The sequence below is a fragment of the Henckelia pumila genome, chromosome 4 (assembly GCF_033568475.1).
Source record: "Henckelia pumila isolate YLH828 chromosome 4, ASM3356847v2, whole genome shotgun sequence".
In the NCBI taxonomy this organism is placed as follows: Eukaryota; Viridiplantae; Streptophyta; class Magnoliopsida; order Lamiales; family Gesneriaceae; genus Henckelia; species Henckelia pumila.
This window is the reverse complement of record NC_133123.1, coordinates 8,250,281-8,275,452: the sequence shown is the minus strand read 5'-3', so window position 1 is coordinate 8,275,452 and position 25,172 is coordinate 8,250,281. Positions and strand designations below refer to the sequence as shown.

At 29.5% G+C, this 25,172-nt stretch overlaps 1 protein-coding gene across 1 annotated transcript; it reads right to left on the bottom strand.

Annotated features, from left to right (window-relative positions):
• Positions 1 to 1,208: 1,208 nt before the first annotated feature.
• LOC140864689 (uncharacterized) lies at positions 1,209 to 3,726 on the bottom strand. The gene is made up of 3 exons (XM_073268988.1): positions 2,820 to 3,726; positions 2,517 to 2,706; positions 1,209 to 2,077 (listed from the first exon to the last, which is right to left on the bottom strand). Exons 1-3 carry the CDS (start codon positions 3,216 to 3,218, stop codon positions 1,476 to 1,478), a joined length of 1,191 nt encoding a protein of 396 aa, XP_073125089.1. The 5' UTR covers positions 3,219 to 3,726; the 3' UTR covers positions 1,209 to 1,475.
• Between the last annotated feature and the right edge of the window lie 21,446 nt (positions 3,727 to 25,172).

Below are 25,172 nucleotides of genomic sequence, written 5' to 3'. Positions count from 1 at the left end.
TCTGAAATGGAGACTGAGAAACAAGTTAAGTTTGCCAACGTGGATTTATTCACAATTTCCCGATATTTTTTTCTTAATTTGTGTGAAAAAAAAGTTGGACTTAGTATTTGAGATGGAGAGAATACAAGTTTAACTAGCCAATTCGAAAATCAAGAACAAATCATTAAAGTCCGTTTCAAATAAATTTCAATAGTAATTAATAATTATGATATATTCTAAATTCACTCAATACGAGTGTTATTTGAGATATATATGTAATATCCATTCATGGATCAATCTATGGATCCAAACGCAACATAAGTTAAATCTGTGGGTAAAATTGTTAATTCAATATATATAAAAAAATTAGATAAAAATAGGTCTCCCGTGAGAAGGTTTCACAAATCATTATTATCCAAAAAAACTAGTGAACATGCTCATATTTATAATAAACAATAAATTTTAGCATAAAAAAAATATTTTTTTCATGGGTGACCCAAATAAAACATTTGTCAAACAAAATTAGCTCGTGATACCCTCTCACACGTTTTTTTTGTCAAAAAATTACTATATGTACCAGAAAAATTACATTATCTTTGAAATTACAAAACTATCTTAATAAAGAGATTTATTTATTAGTAAACGTAAATAATTTTATAATTTCAAAATAACGTAAAACAGTGTACATGACACTTATTGTAAATGCAACATAACTCAAAGTTTAATAACAAGTAGCTAAAGATGTTCTTGGCCTAACACCCACTCGACATAGTTTAAAAAATTTCTCTTATCCAAAAAAAAACAACAATTATTGCTATCTTGAAGTAAAACGAGAATCTTATCATACATATATTTTTATCACACATGCATATTTTTATCTGAAAACCACACTCTCCTTCGCTGCGTACGAGACGGCACGAGCCGTTGCCGTCATCTGCTAAAACCCCCGAACCAAACTATTCTACTTACCTTATTTTTACACATTTCTCGATGCATATATCCATCCGATAAATCTTTTTTAAAATTTTAATATTCCTTGTGCTTCCTCGCTAGTAAACAATCGGATATGTACGAATCTCAATCGTTTTTTTTATTTTTTTACCATTTCTAAAACAACAATATCTGCTTTTTTGTACAAATGCCAAACACAGATGTCATCTTTCCAATGTTAAATTAAAATATATAAAATTGAACTTAATAATATTTCAATTTATGCATTATTAAATATGAAATTGTCAATAAGAAGCGGTCTTTGCCTTTGGAACTTTTTTACATCGGACCCCTTCCATTAAAAATGAGGGAAACAAAAATTCTACCCATTAAAAAAAAGGTCCCTAATTTCAACATCTCCATTTCCACTCCTACTTTTACATTATATATTTGGGAGATATGTACAAATCTAAACAGAAAGCAGGTTGGGAAATAATGACTTCAACAAATATAGCACTAAAAATTAAAATAAAAAATCAAAATTTCCTTATTTTATTTAGAATTAACTAATTCTTTTCCGAGAGGAGAGAAGCTAATCCAGTGATCACCGCTTTATTACTCCTCTCTAAACTCCTCGGCTTCACGGCCGGCAGCTGCCACACCACCACCGGCAAAACATCGCCGGACTTCGCCGGGATTTTGGGCAGCTCAGAATCGGCCTCAGAAGACGACGACTTCTCTCCAAAAATCAAATCCAATTCTCCATCCTCGCTTTCTGAAAGCTCCACGACTTCTGGTTCTGGTGCTAGCTCGCGTTCGGGCTTGGATTCTTCGGGCTTCTGGTCGGTGTCGTCGTCTTGGAGAAGGGTGGTTGCTTTTGGTTGCAGAATTCGGGTGTGGGGGCCGAGCCATTTAGATTTCATGTACTCGGATTTGCGCCACGGCGCCATGTGCATGCCTTTCTTTTTCAGGCTCTGGCGAGCAGCTTCCGACGCGATCGACACGATCTGAAGAAGCCGATCGGATTTCCCGACGAAGATGGTCGGCAAGTACTGCAAAATTGTCTTGTAGTTACTGGTGGATCTAGCGATTTCGAACTCCGATCGGAAATCTATGTCGATTATCAGTCTCTCGCCATCTGATATCATGTCAATATACTCGTAATCGCCTGCACCATTGCGAAAAACAAGGAAAGCCCATTAATTTCCATGTCATAATTCGAGAAAAAAAAATCCCTGATTATGATGCATCATTATATTTATCGTAAAATCTTAAGGAATGAAGGGTTAATTATTCATTCAGATCCGAGAAGTTGCATTTGAGAAAGTTGAACAGTACGCAATCATTTCGATTTTTGAATTCAATTATGAAACAAAGCTGTGATTTTGTCTTCGAAAGGATTTGAAATTCACTTCTACAACCCAGTAATGATTCGAGATCCCAAAGTTCAAACTCTTAAATTGGTAAAGTCGTGGTTCAATTGCTTTACGGTGGGGAAATATAAACATGAATTGAAGTAATAATAACATAAAAAGTTAGTGAATTAATTGGAAGGAAGTAAAATTGATAAACAGGAATATGTATAAATAGAAAGTTTGAGTGTTTACCAGCTGGAATGGAGGAAGATTTTTCCCATTTGGATTTGCAAACAGAGGCGTTATAGCCAAGAGTTATCAATCCATCGGCGACTATTTTCCTCAAATCCTCTTTTTTTCTGCAGGTTTTATTCTTTTCAACGATCCTCGACGTGTCGGCCAATAGATTTCTCTCGATCATACTCGCACACGGTATCAAACTCTGAATTCAGAAAACAAAATCAGTCAATAAACTGAAAATAAATGCGTACAAACTCCAAAACTTATTTTTGTTGAAAAATGCGAAGTTGAGAGACAGTAAACGAGAATCCTAACCTTGAGAGTATCCGAGGAATCGCCAAAAGAAGAGTTTGCAGTCAATGAATCGGAGAAGACATCAAATTCGTCGTCGGAGCTGTCGTTGCTGTTTCCGTGGAAGCAATTGCAACGGTTTCTCCCGCATTTCACGGCCACAGCACCGCCGGTTGGTTTGTCATTGTTCTCCTCGATGAAATTCTGGACCATTTTATCCAGACAGACTGAGCTCGGCTCAAATTCAGCTGCTGCGATGCCGGCCGCCGGTCTATCAACCGTTGAAATCCTCATAACACTGTTGAACGGACGGTCGAACAGCCGCTTCAGCCGTGACTTCAACACCGGCGTCTTCCCGACGGCATCGTTTCGGATCGAAGCCTCACTATAACTGATCGGCTGTATTTTCATGGGGAAAGGCATTCCGTAACGCCAACAACGGCACTCGACCAAACTATCCTTTCCGCTTGTGTCAGTTGAACAAATTCCCAGACCTCTCAAAAACTACTCAATTCATGAAATCACCAAAATCACTTCGAAAACATCAACTCAAATAAAACCAAAAAAGTTACGCCAATTTCAACATTTCGAACCCCTCCTGCTCTTCTCTTCCAACCAAAACACAATCTCACCACTAAATTTCCGAACAAATTTCGAAAGAGATCTGAAGAAAAAAATCTTCACACCAGCAACAAAAGAATTTTTTTTAAAAAAAAAAGGAGAGAGAAAAAGATAAACAAAACGAAATCTCCTCTTATTCAACGAGAGTTTAGACGGTGGCGAGCGTAGACATTAGCATTGCATATCGAGAGGAGACATCAGAAATCCCCGGCGAGTTTGGCCGCCGGCGGTGAGATGCTTCGGTTTGAATTCTCTTTTGTTTTTCCGAATGTATTGACTCGTTTCTTTCTTTTCTGCAATTTTGAGGAGCAAATGGGAGTGGGGATTTATATAGAGCAGTGTCGAACTGCCACGTGTAACGTAATCGGGCTTTGGATTTCCTTGAAATTCAGGCTATGATCAGGTGTGACGAGCGTAATCAGATTTTTATTCATTAAAATCATTTGGGCCGGGTTTGCCTCTATCAAACCGTAAAGATTTTTGGGTTCACATTCACCAAAATCAAGGGGTCCGCTCGATCCATATCAAAAGTTTAACGAGTTCTATTTATTAGATTTGTCGAACAATTATATTTTTATAATTATTATAATTTTGTTTTTTATCTGATATAATTAGTGTCCATGAGCAATTAAATTTTTGCAATGCTGTTGGTGGTCTAAAATCCGAAATGAATTTTTTTATAATTTGAGTTGAGTTCTTAGAAAATCAAAAGCGGAGCTGCCTAAAGAATGAAAGATGGAGACTACAAGTTTTCATTAATTAAAAAATTTACAATTTTTATACATTGTTTTAAAGTTTACTGGATATAATACGTAAGATATTGTGCTAGGAAAATTTAACTTGGTCGGTATTTGTTTGGTTTAGAGGGTCTACTTCACTGATATATAAAGTGAGAATGAAAAATAATATTTTTGTTTTAAAAATTTATATTTTTCATGGTTCGTATCAATAAGAGATTCGTTACACGAAATTAACCCGTGTGATGGTTTCAAAAGAGATTTTGTGATATGATTTTTGTCACAACAAATGTTCATTTTCAAATATTTTTATATAAAAAAAAACATTGGCCCCGATATTAATTCAAAAGTGAGGCTGCATTCGAATGAAACAAAAATGTACAATTGCTTTCATAATGATCCCTCGTACGTCAAGATAACTCACAACTATTCAACATTTACTTGCTTTTACTTGTCGTGGTCCTCATAGTCATATATGGCACGGTAAAAATGCAAAAAATCAATAATAATAATAAATAAATAAATAAAGAATGCATCAAGATTGACAAGTAGTTTTTTTTTGACACTGTCTCACGGATTGAATTAAACATAATATTTTTCACGAGTCAGATTAAATAAGATATTCGTATCACAAACATAACTCATTAGAAAGTTTGTGAAGATTGGCTTGTACGTCGAATACAGCATTTAAAAATAATCTTAATTCTCTCTGAATTGAGGAAAAAAAAACCTTCGAAGTACTCTACAATTTTCAAATTTACTTACACTATTATTTTTTTACTGAAATATGTTTAATTGTTTTTCCACAACTGCTCTTCTTCAAATCTTATATATATATCCTTTTTTCTTAAAATTAAGCATTTCATGCACCTCAATGTTTAGTTTATGAAAATGTATAACTGTTATTGCAAATGCCAAATAGGACGACAACAATAAGATTAAAGGGCCGACGTGATAATAACATTTCAAAAAATATTACCAAATTTATATATTATATTTTCAAATTTTACCGAAAAAATAATAGCTCGAGCTATAATCAAGAATACCTCATTTATTTTTTGAAATCAAATCTACCTCTCAATCTCAACTTTTTCGGAGATTTATTGGTCGCTTAGTTGGTGAATGGTGGGGTCATTTGTTAGATTTTTTTTTAATGACAAATTTTTAGAATTATTATTATTTTTTTGGGGATCATATCATTTGTTAAAATTTGAAACCTCATAAAATTGACACTTTTAACTCCTTTGCACTATGCATGGTAACTAAAGCCAACGGAGCTGTAAATTTGATTATAGGGTCTTCCTCCCAATCGTAGCCTTATGAGTTATGAGGCTCCATGCAGTTTATACTAGGTGAAAAAATAGAAAATAGAAAATAGAAAATAGAACACATTTTTTTAGCTAATTTGTGGCACAGAGATACTCGATATGATTTATTGACTAATGTAGTTTGTATTTTTGTAGGTTAGTACACTTCGAATCGTAGCAATTAGCTGTGAGTTATAATATTATAATAAAATATATATGTATATAGATTTCGAAACAATTTCACAAGCATTATATTCTATATACACAAATCATTCTTATAAAAATACAAATAAATCAGCTACGTACAAATTGAATGCCACGCATAATTTTATTTGACCATGGAATTAATGAAATTAAGGTGAGATGTACATAAATGAATGGTAAAATTATTTTGTTTTGGTAGAAAATTAAATAGTAAATGGGTCAAAGTTGAACAACATAGGACCATCGTTTGACTTGACTTTGACTCGATTAATTGTTTTTAACAAGAGCAAGAATTTTGACCAAATAGGACGGGCCGAAGAATTTTATACTTAATTAATATATTAATATGAGTAAAATTAAACTTAAAAAAATTAAACATTTTTTCATTTAAAATTAATATTTTATTTTAAATATGATTATATTCATATTATCCCGGATATATGCTAGTATTTTTTTAGTTGTTTCAATTAAATTAAAAATATTTAGAAAAACAAAATTTATAATAAACAAATTCCATATTTATCTCTATTTAATTGATTAACAAATGGTTCCACATTTTTCCTACTAAATTAATGGTGGTATGTTAGTAAGAGCAAGAAAAAAAAATACAACTTACCATAAAAATTGGATTATATATTAAGATAATCGAAAGAAGAAAAATAAAATTATATATATGGCATGGAATGAGTCTCAAACCGTAACTCGATGAGCCTTGTTTTCTGAGCCATTGCTTTTGTTTAGACAAAAGTTTGATAACATTTTCTTTCCGATTGTGTCACGAAATTATTACATCTCTTTAGTGCGCGTATGTTAATGTCTTCTCTGCGTACTTTTCAATTAAGAGCATATGGGGCTCGTAATGTATTAATGTTAATTAGTTTACATAATTATTAAAAGCTTCCTTTGCCTAATTTTTTTTCCTTGAGAGATAATCCTTTGCCTAGATTATAACTTAGATAAAGTTAAAAAAAAATATGATACATTAGATTGAGTTAATCATTATTTTAGGTAGGTTTCAAATTCATCATAATCATTAGATTCATTACTGTATTTACACAAGTTAAGAAAATGGTGAATTTGAAATTCATATATTATAAAATTACTCAGCAATCAAATGAATTTTAAATTCATTGCTTGAAATCTCCCCGTCCAAATATAATTGACTTACGTGGATGAACAAAATTTGAATTGATTTCAAATCCATCCTATATAAAGTTATGTAATTTTAGTAGTAATTGTAATTGATTTCAAATACCCTTGAATTATATGTAATTTTGAAATATATATCTTAAATATTCCCCCAAATCAAATCAGTCTCTCATAGTCAAATCCATCAATTCAAACGCGACCTTATATTATTGCATTAATGGTGTACCTATATCAATGATTCATCCTTATTTGTGGTCATGCCATGATTTTTTTTTTTTGTAGATCACAAATATAAGAATGAATAAATATCTTTGGATGCAATCTTAGAGTAAAGGGTCCTGTTAATTTGATATGGATGATTAGAGTAGGATTAATCCTAGAATTTGACTTGTTTTTAATTTGTACACAAGATGGATGATCTCAAGCCATGATGTTCATTGTTCAATATGAAAAATGCATGATTTATGTAGCTTTGATAGTATTTATAGTCCATATTTGTACAGTACGAAGGACAAGTATAGTTATTCCCAAATTTACATTGCGCCCTAAAAAACTCAACAGCCAAAATTGGTAAATTATAATGTGGGAATGGGTAATTTGGTCATATAAAAGATTGCCCAACTTGTATTCCTCAACACAACCAACCAAACACAAATTATTCTATCACAAACAATAAATATCATTTACATAAACATTACTTATCTCTCATATTATTTTGGAAAAATAGTTTTTTTTTCATTAAATTGTCTTTTTTTTTTTGTTTTGGTCAATTAAATTTTAAATTTTGATCTCGGTAGACTAACATTTAGTTTACGATTTTTTTGGTTCAATATCTGATTTTTGACATCAGAAAATGTTGACTTGACACCGAAAAATTCTAACTTGTCAATTTGCCACATTAGCAATTAGACCAAAATAGCCTAAAATTAAAATTAGTGTACTAAAACCAAACTTTGAAAAATTTATGGACCAAAACCAAAAAAAATAAATAAGTTAATGAAACAATAATAATTTTTCCTATTATTTTTACAACAATTATCTCACCTTATATATGAAGCGATGCCCATAAGACTTAAGACTAACATCTCATTAATCGATAAATAGATACATTGCGTTGATCTTATTTACATGCCGATTTTTTTTTTTTTTTTGAAGTAAATAACAATGATTTTAATTGATAAAATGTTTTTTTTTTGTTTTTCCTCTATAAAACCTAGAAATAGTGGCGTGCATGTAAAGTGTAAACATATATGATCATTAACCGTGGTTGTTATATATCTTCCTCATAATTAATATAAATTATTTATTTCGACCTTAGATTTATAATACACATACACAAATATATATAATACTTCATGACTGGCAAGAATATCTCATTAGTGGGTTGACCCAACTTATATCGATCTATAATAAAAATAATATTTTTGAAATAAAAATAATATAAAAACGGATTCATAACAATTTTTGTGCTATAAATACCTAGCATTCGGGGATATATGCCGTGTACTCTAGTCAAATACTAGGCACACGTGACACAAGTCTTCAACATGCATGTGATACATTAACTCTGGCAACATATATAGATGAAACCACTGCCCCCGAAAGCTTATCACTATGCAACCTTCAACATCAACTCATTTACGATAGACCAAACAGACCTCACTCAATCTAGCTTTGCGTGAATTTAGTTAGATTCCAAACAAAGATAATTTTTATCATCACGTAATATTACATTCAAAAACCTAAGTAAATGAAAAAATAAAAATAACAATTAACGGGTACATTTTTTCGAAAGTCCTACACTTGTGGGGATGTCTAAAATAGTACAAGCTTCTTTGTTTGGGAAACCACAGATTTGCCTCGCTAAAAATGGGAGACGTGTGGGGAAGGAGGCCAAGAATCAATGTCATTTTCTGTCAAAGTTTTATTATTACAGTTGAAGTATTAGGTCTTGTTTATAATGTGTGTGGGGCTCATGTGTTTGCTTATCTTTTATATAAGGTGGATGAAGAATCAATATCCAACTTGATAAGCCCACGTCCCATCACTTTTATTAATACATGGGACCTCAATTATTTGACACCAATAATTTTGATTTACATTATCAATTTAATGGGGTTTTCGTTATAGATTAATGGGTTAAGGATATATGTGTATTTTCGGATGGATTGTTACTTCACACCATGTTAATTATGTCTTGTTGGGTTTGATTTTAATTAGATATGCATTTCATCACTAATACATCAAAGAACTAATCGATGTTACACATTTACTATAGGATACCATATCACCTGGCAGGCGGGGCATCATTATATTCAACTTGTCCATGAACGATGATAACTGATCATATGATAATAATTTAATTATTTTTATAGCATATAATATAAGAGTAGAGGTGTCAAAATAGGTTAGGCTCATCGAATTGGCCCGTCCCGCATACAAAATTGGTGGGTTGGGTTCACAATTTCTCAACCCGCCTAAAAGGTGGACCGCCCCGCCCCGCCTAAAGGTGAATTATGGTGAGTTGCGTGTTGGCCCGTAAAAACCTGCCAATTTGCATGTGAACCTACCAGGTTGGCCCCGCCCCACCATCTGAAATAGGTGAGTTGTATTAATATCTTCCCGACGGGCCTCGCCCCACCTAATGGTGGGTTGCGACAGGTTGTGGACCGGCCCACTCCGTTGGCCGTTTTGAAACCTCTATTAAGACACATGCAAATTAAAAGTCTCATGAACCACCCAAATAATCGGATCTTAATATTTTGGTAATCCCACACGACACACTGGACAGAGCCAAAGATGTGACTAATTTGTTTGGATGCACGAATATAAGTTCGCGTGATGTTGAATAGGCTCGTTGCACATGCAATATATATAATAATATCAGTAACATTCAAATAAATGTACCACGCATGTATGAAAATTGTAGATTTGTACGTACTATCTTAAATTCATTTGATTTGATCGGTTGTACGTGTGTCATATTTACGACACAGACTCTTATTTTTCTCCAGTTTTGAAGTTAATAGTGTTTGAATGAGACAGCTAATATAAATATATATATATATATATATATATATATATACTCTTTTTTTTTTTTCTGTTTTTTCAGAAGATAAATTAGATGTTGTATACGTTACGTTGCTGCGAGTTACGTTTAATCACAATTTCTTCAGGATTTTCGAAACATGGAACCAATATTTATAATTTTCTCAAATTACAAGTTAGACTATATAATTTAATTGCCTTGGTAATTCGGAAAGAAGGAAAGTCCGTAGAACTACACTTTAGTTTCTAAAAGATACATATATATACAAGGCAAAATGTCAATTATATTATAGTCCTGTATATATTGGTGCGTGATATTTTTATTTTTGTGTGTTTCAGTGAATAAAAAATAGTCATGTAATTATGTTCTTTTGATTATGGATGGCAACGGAGCGGGTTCGGTGCGAATTTGGGCAAACTCAAGACCCGCCCCGCCCCGCCCCGCCCCGCCCCGTGGACCCGACGGATCCAATTCGGGTTAGACCCGTTGGATCCATCAAATTAAATATAATTTAAATTATATTAAATAAAATTTTAAATAAGTTAAAAAATTAATAAATCATTATTAAATTTATTTTTCAAATTTATATTAATAATATTTAAAATAATTAATGTTTTTACAAGTTAAAATATATCATTTTAATTTAAATAATAATTAATAACTAAGAAAAAATTATAATAATATATCTTCATATTAAAAATATTATAATATATTAAAATTTTTTAAATTCAAAAATATTATAAACTCAAATTAAGGATAAAGTATTGATTATGTAATATAAATAATATAATTATATATTGTTAATATATATACATATATAATTTATATTTATATTTAATATATATATTTTTTGGTGGGGCGCATCCGACCAAACCCGGGACTCGCCTCGGATCCGCTTGGCCGGTCTCAACTTGCCTCGTCGGGTCGAGTTCAATGCGGGATCGGGTTTAGATTGGATTCATTATCATCCCTACTTTTGATCAATTTTAGTCATTTCAACATAAAATATGTAATTAAATAACCAAATCATTGTTAATTTTTTGTAAATACGTGGTTAAAAAAATTTCGCCAGATATGAAAGTGTATTTGACAACGTCGTTATAAATTTTAACAATTATATTATCGTTTTAATTGCTTGATTTTGATGAAAAAAACTAAAATTAATTGATAAAAAATATATAGTTATAGGACTATAATTGATTCATTGAATTATATTTAACTAAAAATGTCCCACACCAATACATATGAGACTAAAATATCACACACCAGCCCACAAGGGCATAGGCGAGTTGGTAAGGCTTGAGGTAACGTGGGAAAAAATTTCCCAGCATTGCGGGTTAGATCCTCGTGTGGAGCATATTCCCTGCTGAAATATTGTGGGGGTATGCTCTGGGGATTGAGCCATGTGCTCTCTCCTTCAGGTCCCTGCCGCTCGTACACATCCCTCGATTTACCCTTCGCATGAGCCAATTGGCCTCTGACTCATGTGGAATGGAGTCCCCTTCGAGGTCAACCTTTTTAAAAAAAATATATATCACACACCAATTTATATATATGGGACTATAAAGTTCTCAAATATCTTTCTTATTTTCTTCTTAACGGTGGGATATCTTATCGGCTAAGATTATGCTGCACCTGAAGAAGTTATCGCTACTATTCTATCCCAACAAATACTTATAAAAAAGTACTGAAGGTTTCCGTACTGGTGGTCAGGGTTAATTTCTTGGACTTAATTGTAGGTTTTGACTACGTACGTATTTGGCTTTGGCATATTATTATCCCATCTTTCAACAGAGCATTTATAATATAATTATTATGATAACATTATTATAACATATAAATGTACGTATACATAAATTCTGATGACAAATTGATATAGTTTCACGTGTCCGCATTATTATGTATTTAAGGAAATACATCATTAATTAATTCCCAATTGCTAATTGTCATAAGAAAATGTTAAAATTTTAAATTTTTATTAATTAAAAATATGTCTCGTCTCATCAAATTTTATATATTTTTTAAAAAATTACTTTATCAGTCAAATATGTTTGCTTATTTCTAGTATATATTATCGAATTTATAATATTCCAGTTTTAGTCATATATATATTTCAATTTTTGTTAATTTTTTTTTTTTCATATTTTCAATTTAGAGTACTGATGTAACATTATATATATGTGTCCCATTTGTATTCGCATCAAAGCCAGGTTAAAAAAATGATTAATTTTTTTTAAAAAAAAGATATATAGTTGACTTATATTGAAAATTGATAATATTAAGAACCTAAATCACAAATAACAAATATATAAAACTAAAAATAAAAATTTCCCTTCGTTATGTTTTGCAAATTTTACGTTTACACTTAAATTTTTTTTATTAAACGTGTTTTATCTCAATTTATTTCTTCATTAACAGGACTCCAAATTAATTTTAGCATGTGGTCTTCATACTCCATATATGTGCCGACCACCATACCCACGGGTAACATGAAATGATGAATATATGCAATTTTTTCTCATATTTTATAATCTAATCTTTAATTTATATATACATATGTGCCTATATATAGAGAAATATACCTATACTTTTCGTGTGTGTGTATATATATATATATAGATACTGTAGATACATGCATGCACACAAATGAATGATATAGGATTGGGTGTGTGGTCTTGCTTTTTCCTATAGTTTTGAGACATGTAAGCTATAACTAGGGTCTTATTTGATTCACATATCAAAGTAAGAATTGAAGAAATACATCATTGAGCATCTTTCACTAATCTATGACATTTTTTCGATAGAGTTCATATTATATAAGAGGAATTATCTTAATCATAGATCTAATGACTCGTGATTAATTTGTCATGTCAGCACTATATATAACACTAATTATACACACATGTTAAAATATCAATCATCATATATATGTCTTGGTGATACTCCTAAGAGTAGAATCTCATGATTAACTAATTTTTTCGTGTCAACTATGGCATCCTAGAAGGAACATACCCCGGAATTTTGTTGAGGGCACAATTGCTATAAAATAACCAAATTATAGTGTATATCAACTTAAAAATAGGCAGAAAAATTAAAACATTATCAATAATTCAAATGTGTCTGCAATTACCTTTTACGTTCATTCATTTAATTTTTTTATAATAATTTATGATACAATTATTTGATAAGTTACAAAATATATAATTTCAATATATACCATCAAATATATGATTACCAAAAACAATGTTACAAGCTTATTAATTTAATAGTTAAGATATACTACTAATTACATATTTAAAAAAAATTGAATGGACTCATTATGGGTTCGCGCCGCTCCCTCGACCACGAGTAAATGTAATGAATTCATTAAGGTGGACTATGATTTGAGTGGATTTTATTTCAAATATTCACCTCAAATTCATAGGATTCATTTGATTCAAAATTAGAATGAAGGGTTTGAAATATTTTGTGATGTTCAAGTGTGTGTGTGTGTGTGTATTTGATTCAATTTCAAATCCATATTCTAATTCGATATATCGGTCATTTGAAATCCATGCAATTCAAACCTAAATTATGTTTCGATGGATGTATTTGAAGTTAGTGTTTCAAATCTCAAATAATTATTTCTGAGTTTGTAGCTTTCAAATGCAATCCTCAAATCTATAAACAACCTAATTAATTAATATTGATTGTTTAGATTTAGCGTCAGAACAATGCTTCTTATATATGCTAATTTCTCATTAATAATTTAACACTTAATCCATATTTTGAAGGAAATCAATGGTAATGCCCTTTTACTATATCCAATTGTCCAATTTTAATTTAGTTATTTGATATTCATATATTTTTATGAATCTCATATGTTTAAATCAATTTTGAAATGGAGAGTGTTATTTACACTCCAATTTTTGTTAAGCACACTCCATTCATTATTTTTGTACTACAAGTTGACTAATTTTAGTAAATTCCTCGATATACTCTCATAAATTCCTAAAATAAGTTTTCTAAACTTTAACAACTCAAAATATTATAGTTATATTTGTCAATATTTTTAAATATGGAATACAAACAAATTTTAAAAAGTTATTGATCAAAATAACGTTCATTATTATGTTGTACGTATTTCAAATTTTTGACAAAAAATAAAAAAGATAATATTTCATTCTTATTTTTTTTATAACTTATTCTAATTTTTATTTTAACTTTAAAAATCAAACTTTTAATTTAATCACAATATCTAATAAAAGATATATGGCTACCAATAAAAATGTATATTTAAAAAAATATATGTAAAATTAAATATTATCTCAAACACTTTAACTTTTAAATAAATAAAAATTTTATAACCCGTTAGGTTTATGTATTTTATAAAAAATATCTAATAACATTTTGTATAATGTACAAAATATTGAGATATAATATGAATAATATTATTTTTTAAAGAATATTAAAAGATTTTTTTGTTTTTTTTATAATTTATTTGCATATGAAAAAAACTGTTACAATTTTTTGAGATATTAAAATTTTATTTGTAAAAAATATAAGGATTGGATTTGGGTTTTTTGAGGTAAATATAAATTTTATTGTATAGGAAAGTAATTAATTAGAGGGTAATCTTGTCCATAAAAAAATTATATTGATAAAGTGGAGTGTTATTAACATTTTTTTGGAGTGTAACACTCTCCTTTTGAAATATTAGATTCAACATCAATGTACGTACTATACTTAATTATACTAGTGTTACCCTCAACTATCTTAATAATATTTAATATTTTAATGAATATTTAAAATTCTTAATTAATTAGTTAAGGGAAGAAAAACAAAACAAGAAATTTATTGGACATGTGTCAAACGATAAGTATTATATATCGGATTGACCTGATACATATTATTCCCCTATTAATAATCTTAAACATGGCCAGCTACCTCGTTCATACTTCATACGATGACATGATCAAAAAAATAAATTTTCAAGTTATGATCGATTTTTATCACGAATGATGTTAGGATAAAAAATGTGTGAGAGGCATACATAAATACATATTTTAAAATATTTTGAAATCTTTAGTGACAATTAAACCGAGTTATCAACCCAAGGGCGGAGCCACACTTGTGGCCACCCGGGCGAAATTTTTTCAAATTTTTGTATATATAAATTTTAAAAAATTTTGGATTAATTTGGTATTAGCCCGGGTAGCTCAATTGAAAATATTAAAGAATTCGGGAGCTCAAAATTTTAGTCCGGGCAGACCAAAAATCCTGGCTCCGCCACTGTTAATAAGCCAGATTTCGAATTTTGCTTAACAAACAAATTAATCTGACCAGTGCGGAAAATTCTTGCAAAGCATGCAAAGTCTGAGTTGATTACTTAGGAAGATAAAAATGCAATAAAGTATTATATAGAAGGCAGAATATCAAAAAAAATCTCAGAATATCGATTCAAAAGTACCTCAAATCTTCATACTATTCAAGTATTTATATTGTAGAGATCCAACATTACAAAATCTAGCCGGTGCGGATTTATTCTAAATAGCCGTCAGTTCTAAAGGGCTTGCCACATGTCTCTGTCATTGTTCTAAAAATAGTACAACGGCACGATGCTCATTTAATCTGGATGTTTGCTGAATTTGGAAGCAACGACTTTATTTACATTGTCTTATATCCAACAACTCGGATCAACCGTTAAAGTGTAAGATTTTGTTCTGATAGAGAATTGATCTGATCTGATAAAACAAACCGGTTCGAAAGATCAAACAGGTCTTGAATAACACTGGACTGGCCTGTGCCGCCCGCACGGTAGTGCCCTGCGGGTGACGTGTCGGCCCATGATTGGTTAAAATCAGTAGGCCTTGCATGTGACCCACTAATTTTGACCAATCATGGGGTTACATGTCATCCGCAGGGTAGTACCCTGCGGACGGCATGTACTAAACCCAGGTCTGGACTCTGGATAACAATATATATGAAGAGTAGAACCGAGCTGTTATGATATTCCTTATTAGTTTGTCTTTGTGATGGACAATTTATTTTAACCAAATTTTATAAGTTGGATCTTCTCGGATAAGTTGATCTACTCAAGTTTAATTGCCAACTTTATTTTATCATGTTATTTTTAATAATCAAAACTTAAATATATTTATCTTTAAAAATGAGACGGAAATATGTTTTGAAAATGTATATAGCTAACACACAACACCAGATATTATATTCTTTGTTCCCTTCGTAACGGTATAACCCCAATATTTAAATCATTGTGGGCTAGAAAATGAGACTAGAAAATTAATGATCACAAAATTATAGAGGAGTAAGATTGACATGAGATCTTTTGACCGAATTTTAAACTTAACAAAGCCTACATATATATTTTCTTCCCTATTACGACAACTTATATTTTTAATAAAATGACAAACTCTTGTTCTTATATTGTGTACAATAACTTGAATATTTAAAAATATTTCATAATTAGTGGGTAGCATACTACATATATATTTTTAAGAAAAAAATCATATTAGTTAAAAATATAATGTCAATCATTTAATTAAGGTTGATTTGACAGAAGTCAGATCGAAGTAATTAAAAATTATTTTGTTTATAGGTGTACGCACCTATATATGCTAGTAAAGGTACACCCGTCACTCATTACGAATAATGACGATACTTTGAAAAGACTTTTTTTTCTTAATTTTTAAAAACAATAAAAAAGGGGGAAAATTTACGAGTATAGTCTTCTTTGTCAATTTAAAAAAGGAAACAAAAGATTTATGAAAAATCAGAGAACGAATATATATCGAGAATTTATAAGAGGATCGGAAATATTAGTCAAGTTTAGATTTCGGCGTTCGAGTTTTTACCGAACCTCATTAATTCGTGTCGAATATTATCGGATTTCTGGGGGAAAAAAAAATCTGAAAATGTTATTAAAATTATAATTTTTAAATCAAATAAATTTTATTTAAATTATAAAAAATATTAATTTATTAGCCTCTTCAACTAAAATATAAATAAAACTAGGCCATCTTTTTATAATTTATTTAATTTTATAGATTACTAGTATTAATTTATAAACATATATGATAACATTATTTTTTTAATCATATTTTATATTATCTAATACCCAATTAATTTTTTGTTTTCTGTTTTTCAAAATATCTCTTATACAAAAACTATAGTATATGTTTGATATAGTTTAATATTTAAATAATACTATCAATATGCAATCAAATTTAAGACAAGTTACCTGCATTTGTTTAGGTATAACAGATAATACATAAAACAATGGTGGGATATGCTTGTTGAATGATTATACCAGCACCTCCAATGGGAGGTTTGTTGATGTGGCTTCATTTTTTGAACTCAAAACAAAAGAGCTCACTATGTTTTTTTTGGGGTTTATGGTTCCAAAAACGAATCAGGTTCAAAACTAAGAACTTAATTGGATTATTTTTCAAATAAAGGTGAAATGAAAATTAGTGTGATTGGATGAGATATGTCGATGCTATCCCGTTCGGACAGTATCCGAACTCACGTGTAAGGAAAAAAGAGCTGTTACATATAGCATATGAAAAGTATTTATATGCTAGTATCAACATAATTGATTGGATGATGAGTTTTATTTATTTAGATATTTTTTATCGTGAATTTTTTTTTTTAAAAAAAATAGTGTTTTACTAATGATATGACTAAATATTAAGGGTTTAAAAAAAATGAACTCCGTTTTTGGATTCAATGATCAGAGATGCCTTAAAACCGTGTGACACCATTGAAAAAGCTGCTTTGAATTATTAATAATGATAAGTATGCTAACATATGCAGACATAAAGGTCTTTGACAAGAGCAATCATGGGCCATATGAAATGACGGGCCCTTTTCTTTTTCCCTGAAAATTTTTTAAAAGTAAAAAAAATCATTTTTTAAAAAAAATTATTTATTGACGATATGTACCGTTGTTAAATTACTATTAGACACCGTTCTGTTCACGGTATTACTAATATATATATAACTCATTCCATCTCATCCCATGTTCTTCTCATCATATTATTTATCTATATATTAACTATTTTTGCATCAATCAAATCATTAATTATTTATCTCACATCAATCAAATCATTAAATTCAAATTACTATATTATCTTTTATAAATAATATAATTTTTATTTTATTTATTGTTAAAAGGACAAAATAGTCATTTAATATTTTTATATAAAATTCAATCAATCAAATCAAATCAACCTTAATCTATCAATCAAATCCAATACAATTTTAACTATTATTTTTTATTTATTTTTTATTACATTATACGACTTATCTATATATTACTTATATCATACCTCAAACCTAACAGATTAGTTCATCCCATCGAAAAATTTGAGTGAGTTGATTTGAAATTTTGTAAATCCATTTATTGAATGATCGGGATGGGACAAGCTCGAAGTGGTCAACAGGTCGAAAGGAAAATTTTTTATTCTTTTTTGTACATAATAGATTTATAGTGATATATGTATTTTTTTTAAAGTAAAAGTCATAAAAATTTTTATGTTAATTATTAGTTTGTATTAAATGTAAAAGTGTGAAATTAATAATTAAAAATATTTATTTATATTTTTTTGGGTCAGTCCGCATAATTAGTAACTCTTTTTGGGTTGGAGTTTTCAACCCGTTGGATGATGTATTTTTGAAAAATAGATCTCTCGTGAGTTGATCCGTCTAACACTCACTCACACACACACACACACAGAGTTTTGAAATAACGAACGTCGTCACAAGTGATAGTCGAGTGAGGTACATATAAATGTAGGTATATATATACATCTATATACACATTAGAGAATAATATAAATTTGAGGTAACAACGCAACAAAATAATGCAAGTATATATATTTGTCAAAGATGAACACCAATATTTATAGTGTTCACCCAATTGTTTTACATCCAATCTAGAACACTGTTCAATTCTTTATTATTGACAAAGAAGACAAGTGAATTGAGAATTTCAAACTCACTTTCTTACCACATATATATCTTATTCTTTCCAAAGATAAACAATTCTTAAGAAAATTTGTCACTATATCCTCTAATTCACTTATCTATACTTTGCGTTCATAGTAGAATGGATTTTTTCGTTTGGTGTGTTTTTTAAATTATAAAGAGTGGACGTGATGTGCGAGGTTTATGGAAGAAAGCATAAATTACTACATTATTGCTTATATTATCAACCTACCGATATTTTTATTTTGGAGAATCATAATCATCATATGATTAACTTTTGTATTATTTCAATTAAGTTAAAGCATAAATTAACACATAATCTGAGTTTATAAAACACACAAAAATGGTTTTTTTAAGTCAAAATCTAACAATAATTTTTTTAGTGATTGAAAACACTCCCAACTATATTTTGATTTAGATTCACATGAACATGAGACCAAAATTATAATTTTCTTGAAACGATCATTCACTTTGTTATATATGGAATATGGAAGCATTTGAAGCTTGTATCATGTATATATGTATTTCAAATCCATTTGATTGATTTGGTTAATTTACTTTTGGTAGATTTCAAATTTACCACTTGCTGATATTTGTAGATACAATGATATTTATGAAGTATTTGAAATACACTCGAGATACATATAATTTTGAATCAATTTTTTTTCAAATCAAATTCTTCTATCATAATGCTATCGCTCATATATAGTTTGTGCAATTTGATTTATGTGAATTAAATTTAAGATTCATGCAGCTAAAACTTTTAAATCAATTCGTTTTTTTATGTGCATAATTAAATTGCAATATGACTGAGAATTGAGAAATTTTCAAATTTGAAAATATTGGCTCCATGCCTCCATTTTATTAACCTCAAAGAAGAAAAGAATAAAAGAGAAGAAATGATCGTATATAAGTGCTTAATGATACAGAATATATGAGATGTAAATGTCGCACATTATTGTTTGAAACTTTCGCTAATTTTAATAGGTTATATTATATGTGGAGAAATTATATTTTTTATCTTGTGACTTATATGTTTTTTTTTAAAAAAAAATTATTGAGAATGTTATCGGTTAATGACAGTCTTAATACATTATTTTATTTTTCTGTGTGTATATATATTACTAATTTTAGTCATTTTTTTTTATCGAAATGCTAGAGGGCCATAAAAAACATTAAAAATTTCATATCATCATTTCACGCATCATACCAGCACTCCGATGAAAATAAATTGATTGACAAGACCCGAACTTAAAAAACATGCGAGTTACAATGACAAAATATATAACTTTTCTCAATGATAAAATATTGCAATTGTGCTACATAGTACCCTGCGTACATATAGGATATAGCACTAGAGACATTAGCATATATCAAAATTAAAATCAAAATCAAAATGTTTTTGTTTCACTTTACTAGCTAGCTAGCTAGCACGGTGAGCAAATGTGAGGTAAATGATATTATCCGGTTTAGGTCATACAATGTAACAATCATGATAATTTTTCTGTACATTAAATAAAGGTCAACTTACAAATCACTTTCCAAAGCCAAACTTAACTTTATGTTTACTCCCTAGTTGTTTAAACTTTGTTTCAACTCCCTATTGCTTAAATTATTCCAAAAATGCCCTTGTTCTTAATTTAATCATTATTATTATCAAATGTGGAATCAGATTCGAAATCTGACTCACTTGATTCATCAAAATAATAAATATTTTCATATTCTGATGAATATTCAATTGTTTCTATTGGATAAAATTCAAGAGTGTATAATTCTTCTAAAAGTTTAACTTTGTTTTTCTTTTCATTTCGTTTTGGACATTCATTTGCATAATGACCTTCTTCATTGCACAACCAACATGTGTAGTTCTTTCCTTTACCTTTTGGGCAAGGTGGTTTTTTATCATCAAACTTTTTATAAAATTTTCTTTTATAAGGTTTTCTGAAGAAATTTCTTCTAAATTTCTTTTTCTTATAGGGAATAAATTTTCTATTAAAAGATTTATAAGGTTTATTACATTTATTTTGTTTCTGTCGTTTTAAATGTCTGTGTGACATGTTTGTTTTGCAACCGTATTCTTTTACTGTGAATTCCATTTTGTCACAAAAAAGTTTATTGTTTTGTTTGTAAAATCTGGATATTCTTTTATTTAATGTTACTTCATGACATTTCTTTGTTATAACATCTTTAATAAATTTAATAGCTTCTCCTAGTGTTTTGGCATAAGCGCTAGTTAAGAATTCATTTTTACTATTTATTGGTATATTAGGTATTTTATTAAAAATACTTAATTTATAATGTTCTTTTTTATCAGCATCTATTAACTGATAATAGTTTGTTTTATAGTCACATATAAATTCTTCTAGATAACATAAATTACATAATTTTATATTATCCAGAATAAAGATTGCTCTATTTTGTTCTATATTTTTGGCTACTAAATTAGCGTTATTATTAGAAACTCCTAAAAATTCTTGGTACAAGACATCAACAAATAGTTCGAAATATCGATGTCCTGTCATTCCTTGTGGTAGATTAGTAATTACTAGGTTTTCAGCCCAAGTTCTTACTGCTCCTACCAGTGTCATTTTTATCATCCCATGAGTTAAAACTTGAATATTCTCACTTTTGTCTAATAATGGTGTTAATTGAATTTGTACTGATAGTTCATTTGCCCAATGATCTATCTTTGATTTTCTTTCTTTAGTTGTTGAACAACCTAAATCTAAGATATTCTGTTTCACAAATCCTGATGTTTTTGATTCTCTAAGAATATCTCTAACATCTTTATAAGATCCAGAGTATTGGTCTCTGTTATATTTAAATTCTTCATCATCTCTTCCACCACTACCTTCTACATTTGTTCGTAGATTTAATCGTGGTCTAGAATCATCTTCAGATTCTGATTCTGAAATATCCATATCTCTATACTGTTCTGATTCCTGATGTGAATGATATAATTCTTCTGTATTTACTCCTATTTGTTCAAAATCAGTTTGGTCTGTTTCACTAAACATCTTCATACTTATGTTTGCCATAACTAAGGGGATTTCTATACCATGATTCAATTTTGAATGGTGATTCTTCTTCCATTTTCCTTTTTCCTTTATCTATTGGAAGAACTTTTTTAAGATAGTTTAATATTTCATCACTGTGTCTTTCTTGTTCAATTATTAATCTAGTCGTTGCTAAATCAATATTTCTTTAAATTTTTTCTCTAATTCTTGTATTGATAGATTGATCTTATTAATATTATTTTCTAAATATCCTAGATTTTTTTCTAATTTTATTAAGGACGTCATTGCGATGAGGTTGACTCATTAACAACAGCTTGTTTAATTTTAAGAATATTTTGATTCATGGTTCCAATCTTTTCAAGAATATCTTCATCATTTCTAGCAAATGATAATGATCTTCTTGGTACAGACTGTTTTGTGATTTGGAGGTCATCTGAACTCCATCTTTTATAGGGATTTATTTCTTCAATAAATGCTTTTCGAAGGTGTTCAATTTTTGTAATGTTTTTAAACATTCTTTCAACAGAAATAGTTGGTTTTGTTGAAATTATTCCTGTTTGAGAATTATTACTTATTGCTAAACCGACAACATAGTTTATATTGATCGGATGGTTTCCTGTTAACATAAGATTATTTCTATAAAAGTAATAATCTAATGTTAAGACGTCATTTATGTTTTTATTAAAAAGAGATATATTGTATTGTGGATAAATATAAAATTTCATCTTTTTGTAACATAAGCTTCCTTCAATTTTTCCAAGAATAGAATCCTCAAAATTACGTATCTTTTTGTCACGAACTGTGATTTCAATTGGTGTATCTATTCCTTCTCGGCAGTGATCTGATACTATTATTTCAATTCCTCCGATATGAACATATTTCAGTTCAGATCATTCTTTTTCACTGGCTTTTGCCATGATGGTATCAATATCTTGAGTTGTTAACAATTTCAGAGAATTAGACCTTAATTCGTTATTTATTTTACATGATCGTTCTTTTGTACGAATCGAATAATAAATTAAATTTTTTCTGGGATTGATAAAATTTGAAATCTTGCTTAATATTCCTGGTTGATCTATTAGATTAGTTTTTGAATTAGAAAATCATGTTTTGTGTATTTCAGCAAACTTACTAAGATTAAATATAATATTCAAATTATACTCTTGGTTTTCTTCAGATTCATCAATCTGGCTGTTTTGATTTGGAATTGTTACTTCTGTCATTTAACAGATGATAGAACTTCTTAATTTTCTTAAAGCTGTTAGAAGTCTTTTTATTGAATCTATTTGTTCTAATAGATTCTGAAAATCTTCGAAATTATCAATTGAATATTGACAATTCTTGAGATGTTTCAAATTGTTTTCACAATTTTCTATATCAAAATTTATATTTTGAGAATATAAATTAAAGATATTTGCTTTAGTATTTTTATATATTTTTCATTTAGTAAAAAATGTTATTTTTATTATTTTGTTTTTGTTGATCAGGTTTCGATAACAAAGTTTATTCTTATTCATAACAAATTGTTATTTCTTCAATTTCTTCATTTTCAGAAATTTGTATTATCATTTTCCAGGTGCTTGAAAAATGTTCCTTTTTATGATTTTTGAAGTATAGGGTTTGTAGATCTTTTATTCTAAGCCAATATTGATTTATTAGACATTAATCTTTTAGTAAGATTATTTTGTCAAATAAATTTTTAATCTCAATATCTAAAGTTAATCCAGGCATTAATAATCTGCTTTATTTAACCGCTTTGATACCAGGTTGCGAAATTCATTCTTATGAATTTCTCATTCATGTTTTACAGATCTGATTCATTTATAACAGATAAATATTTTCCGATTAATTTGGTTCCATTCATAGGTTATTATTACAAATTTTAGTTGATAATTGATTCAAATATGGTTAAATCAGAAGTATTCAAACGATATTCATGAAATGTATCATATTCATGATCATCTTCTATTTCAAACCAGTTTTTTATTATTAATCTTCCATTTCTTATAAAGGATGATGACATGATTAATGTATTTTGACTATTTCTTTAAATAAAGAGCTGCAGGAGATTTGGGAAGGTTACCTTGATTGAATGAGTCTTGGTTTTGAGCAGAGGCCAAATCCTTGCTTTCTCTTAACGATCACTTGATCAACTGGTACTCGTTTTATGGATTTACATGTTTACTCTAACCATGAATCTTCAATGGTTGGCTTCCAACCTTATCCTCCTAACGCCCTGCTTGTTTAGTTATTAGCCATAAGACTTAATTTTGTTTCTGATTTTATGTTTCTTAGTTTTTGATAGTTTTCATACGTCTTGTATGAACTAGATTATAAGAAACTTAATAAGAGAGATATACTCAAACTTCACTTATTCATTTACAACACAAACATCTCCTTTTATAGGCATGGAGAAACGCATACAGTAGTAAAAATAAAGGAAGAGGGGGACCATCCGACACTACATAATGGAAAACAGCTCATTTTACATCTGAGTGGATGTCTTTCACATGTGGCGTGGTCCACGATTTCATTTGTTTTTATATTGTGTCACTTTTTGAATCACTGGTACATTCGGACCATTTTTTTATTGGTTTGTCTTCTTTGACAGGTGGTTTGTCCTCTTTGAAAGATGCTTCTTCTGTCTGAATGGGTTGACAATGTCCACATTTGTGAGTGAAAATCATTGTTCTTAGTATTTGACATAACATTTGTTGGGTTTCTCGGGTTATGTCAACTCTTGCTTCATAGATTGGAGCTTCGAATTGAGCTAACATGGCTTGTTCTTTCTTTTGGATTGTCTCCTTGTGTCCAGTGGTTAATAAAATTTTACTGGTTGCAAAATTTATTTTAACCTTTGAGTTTCCATCAATCTTTCCTGTCTTTGAGATCATGTCAATCAATGTCTTTATTCTTATCTCAGGAAGTGTTGAGATATCCATTACTGGTTTCTCTTCATTTGATCCTTCAAATAAGAACTTGTCTTTATATTTTCGACATTGAATGTATATCATCGATTGATAGAATTTGTCATTTTCCCAATCTGGAAGGGTTGAATGAATACTTAATGTTAACATTGGTTCGTCCTTGAAGACTGCTTTCTTGAACTGGATAATACTATTTCTCAGTTGATATGGAAATAATTCTATCTCTTGATTGTTGGGACTGACTTCTAATCCGCTTAATAATCCATTTGAAAAGAATCTTGCGACTTTATGCGCTGGAGCACCTTGTAGTGTTCTTGCTCTTGATATGCTTTGTGTGTCACAAGTTTGTAGCCAAGATCCTGCAGATGGTTTGGCTATTCT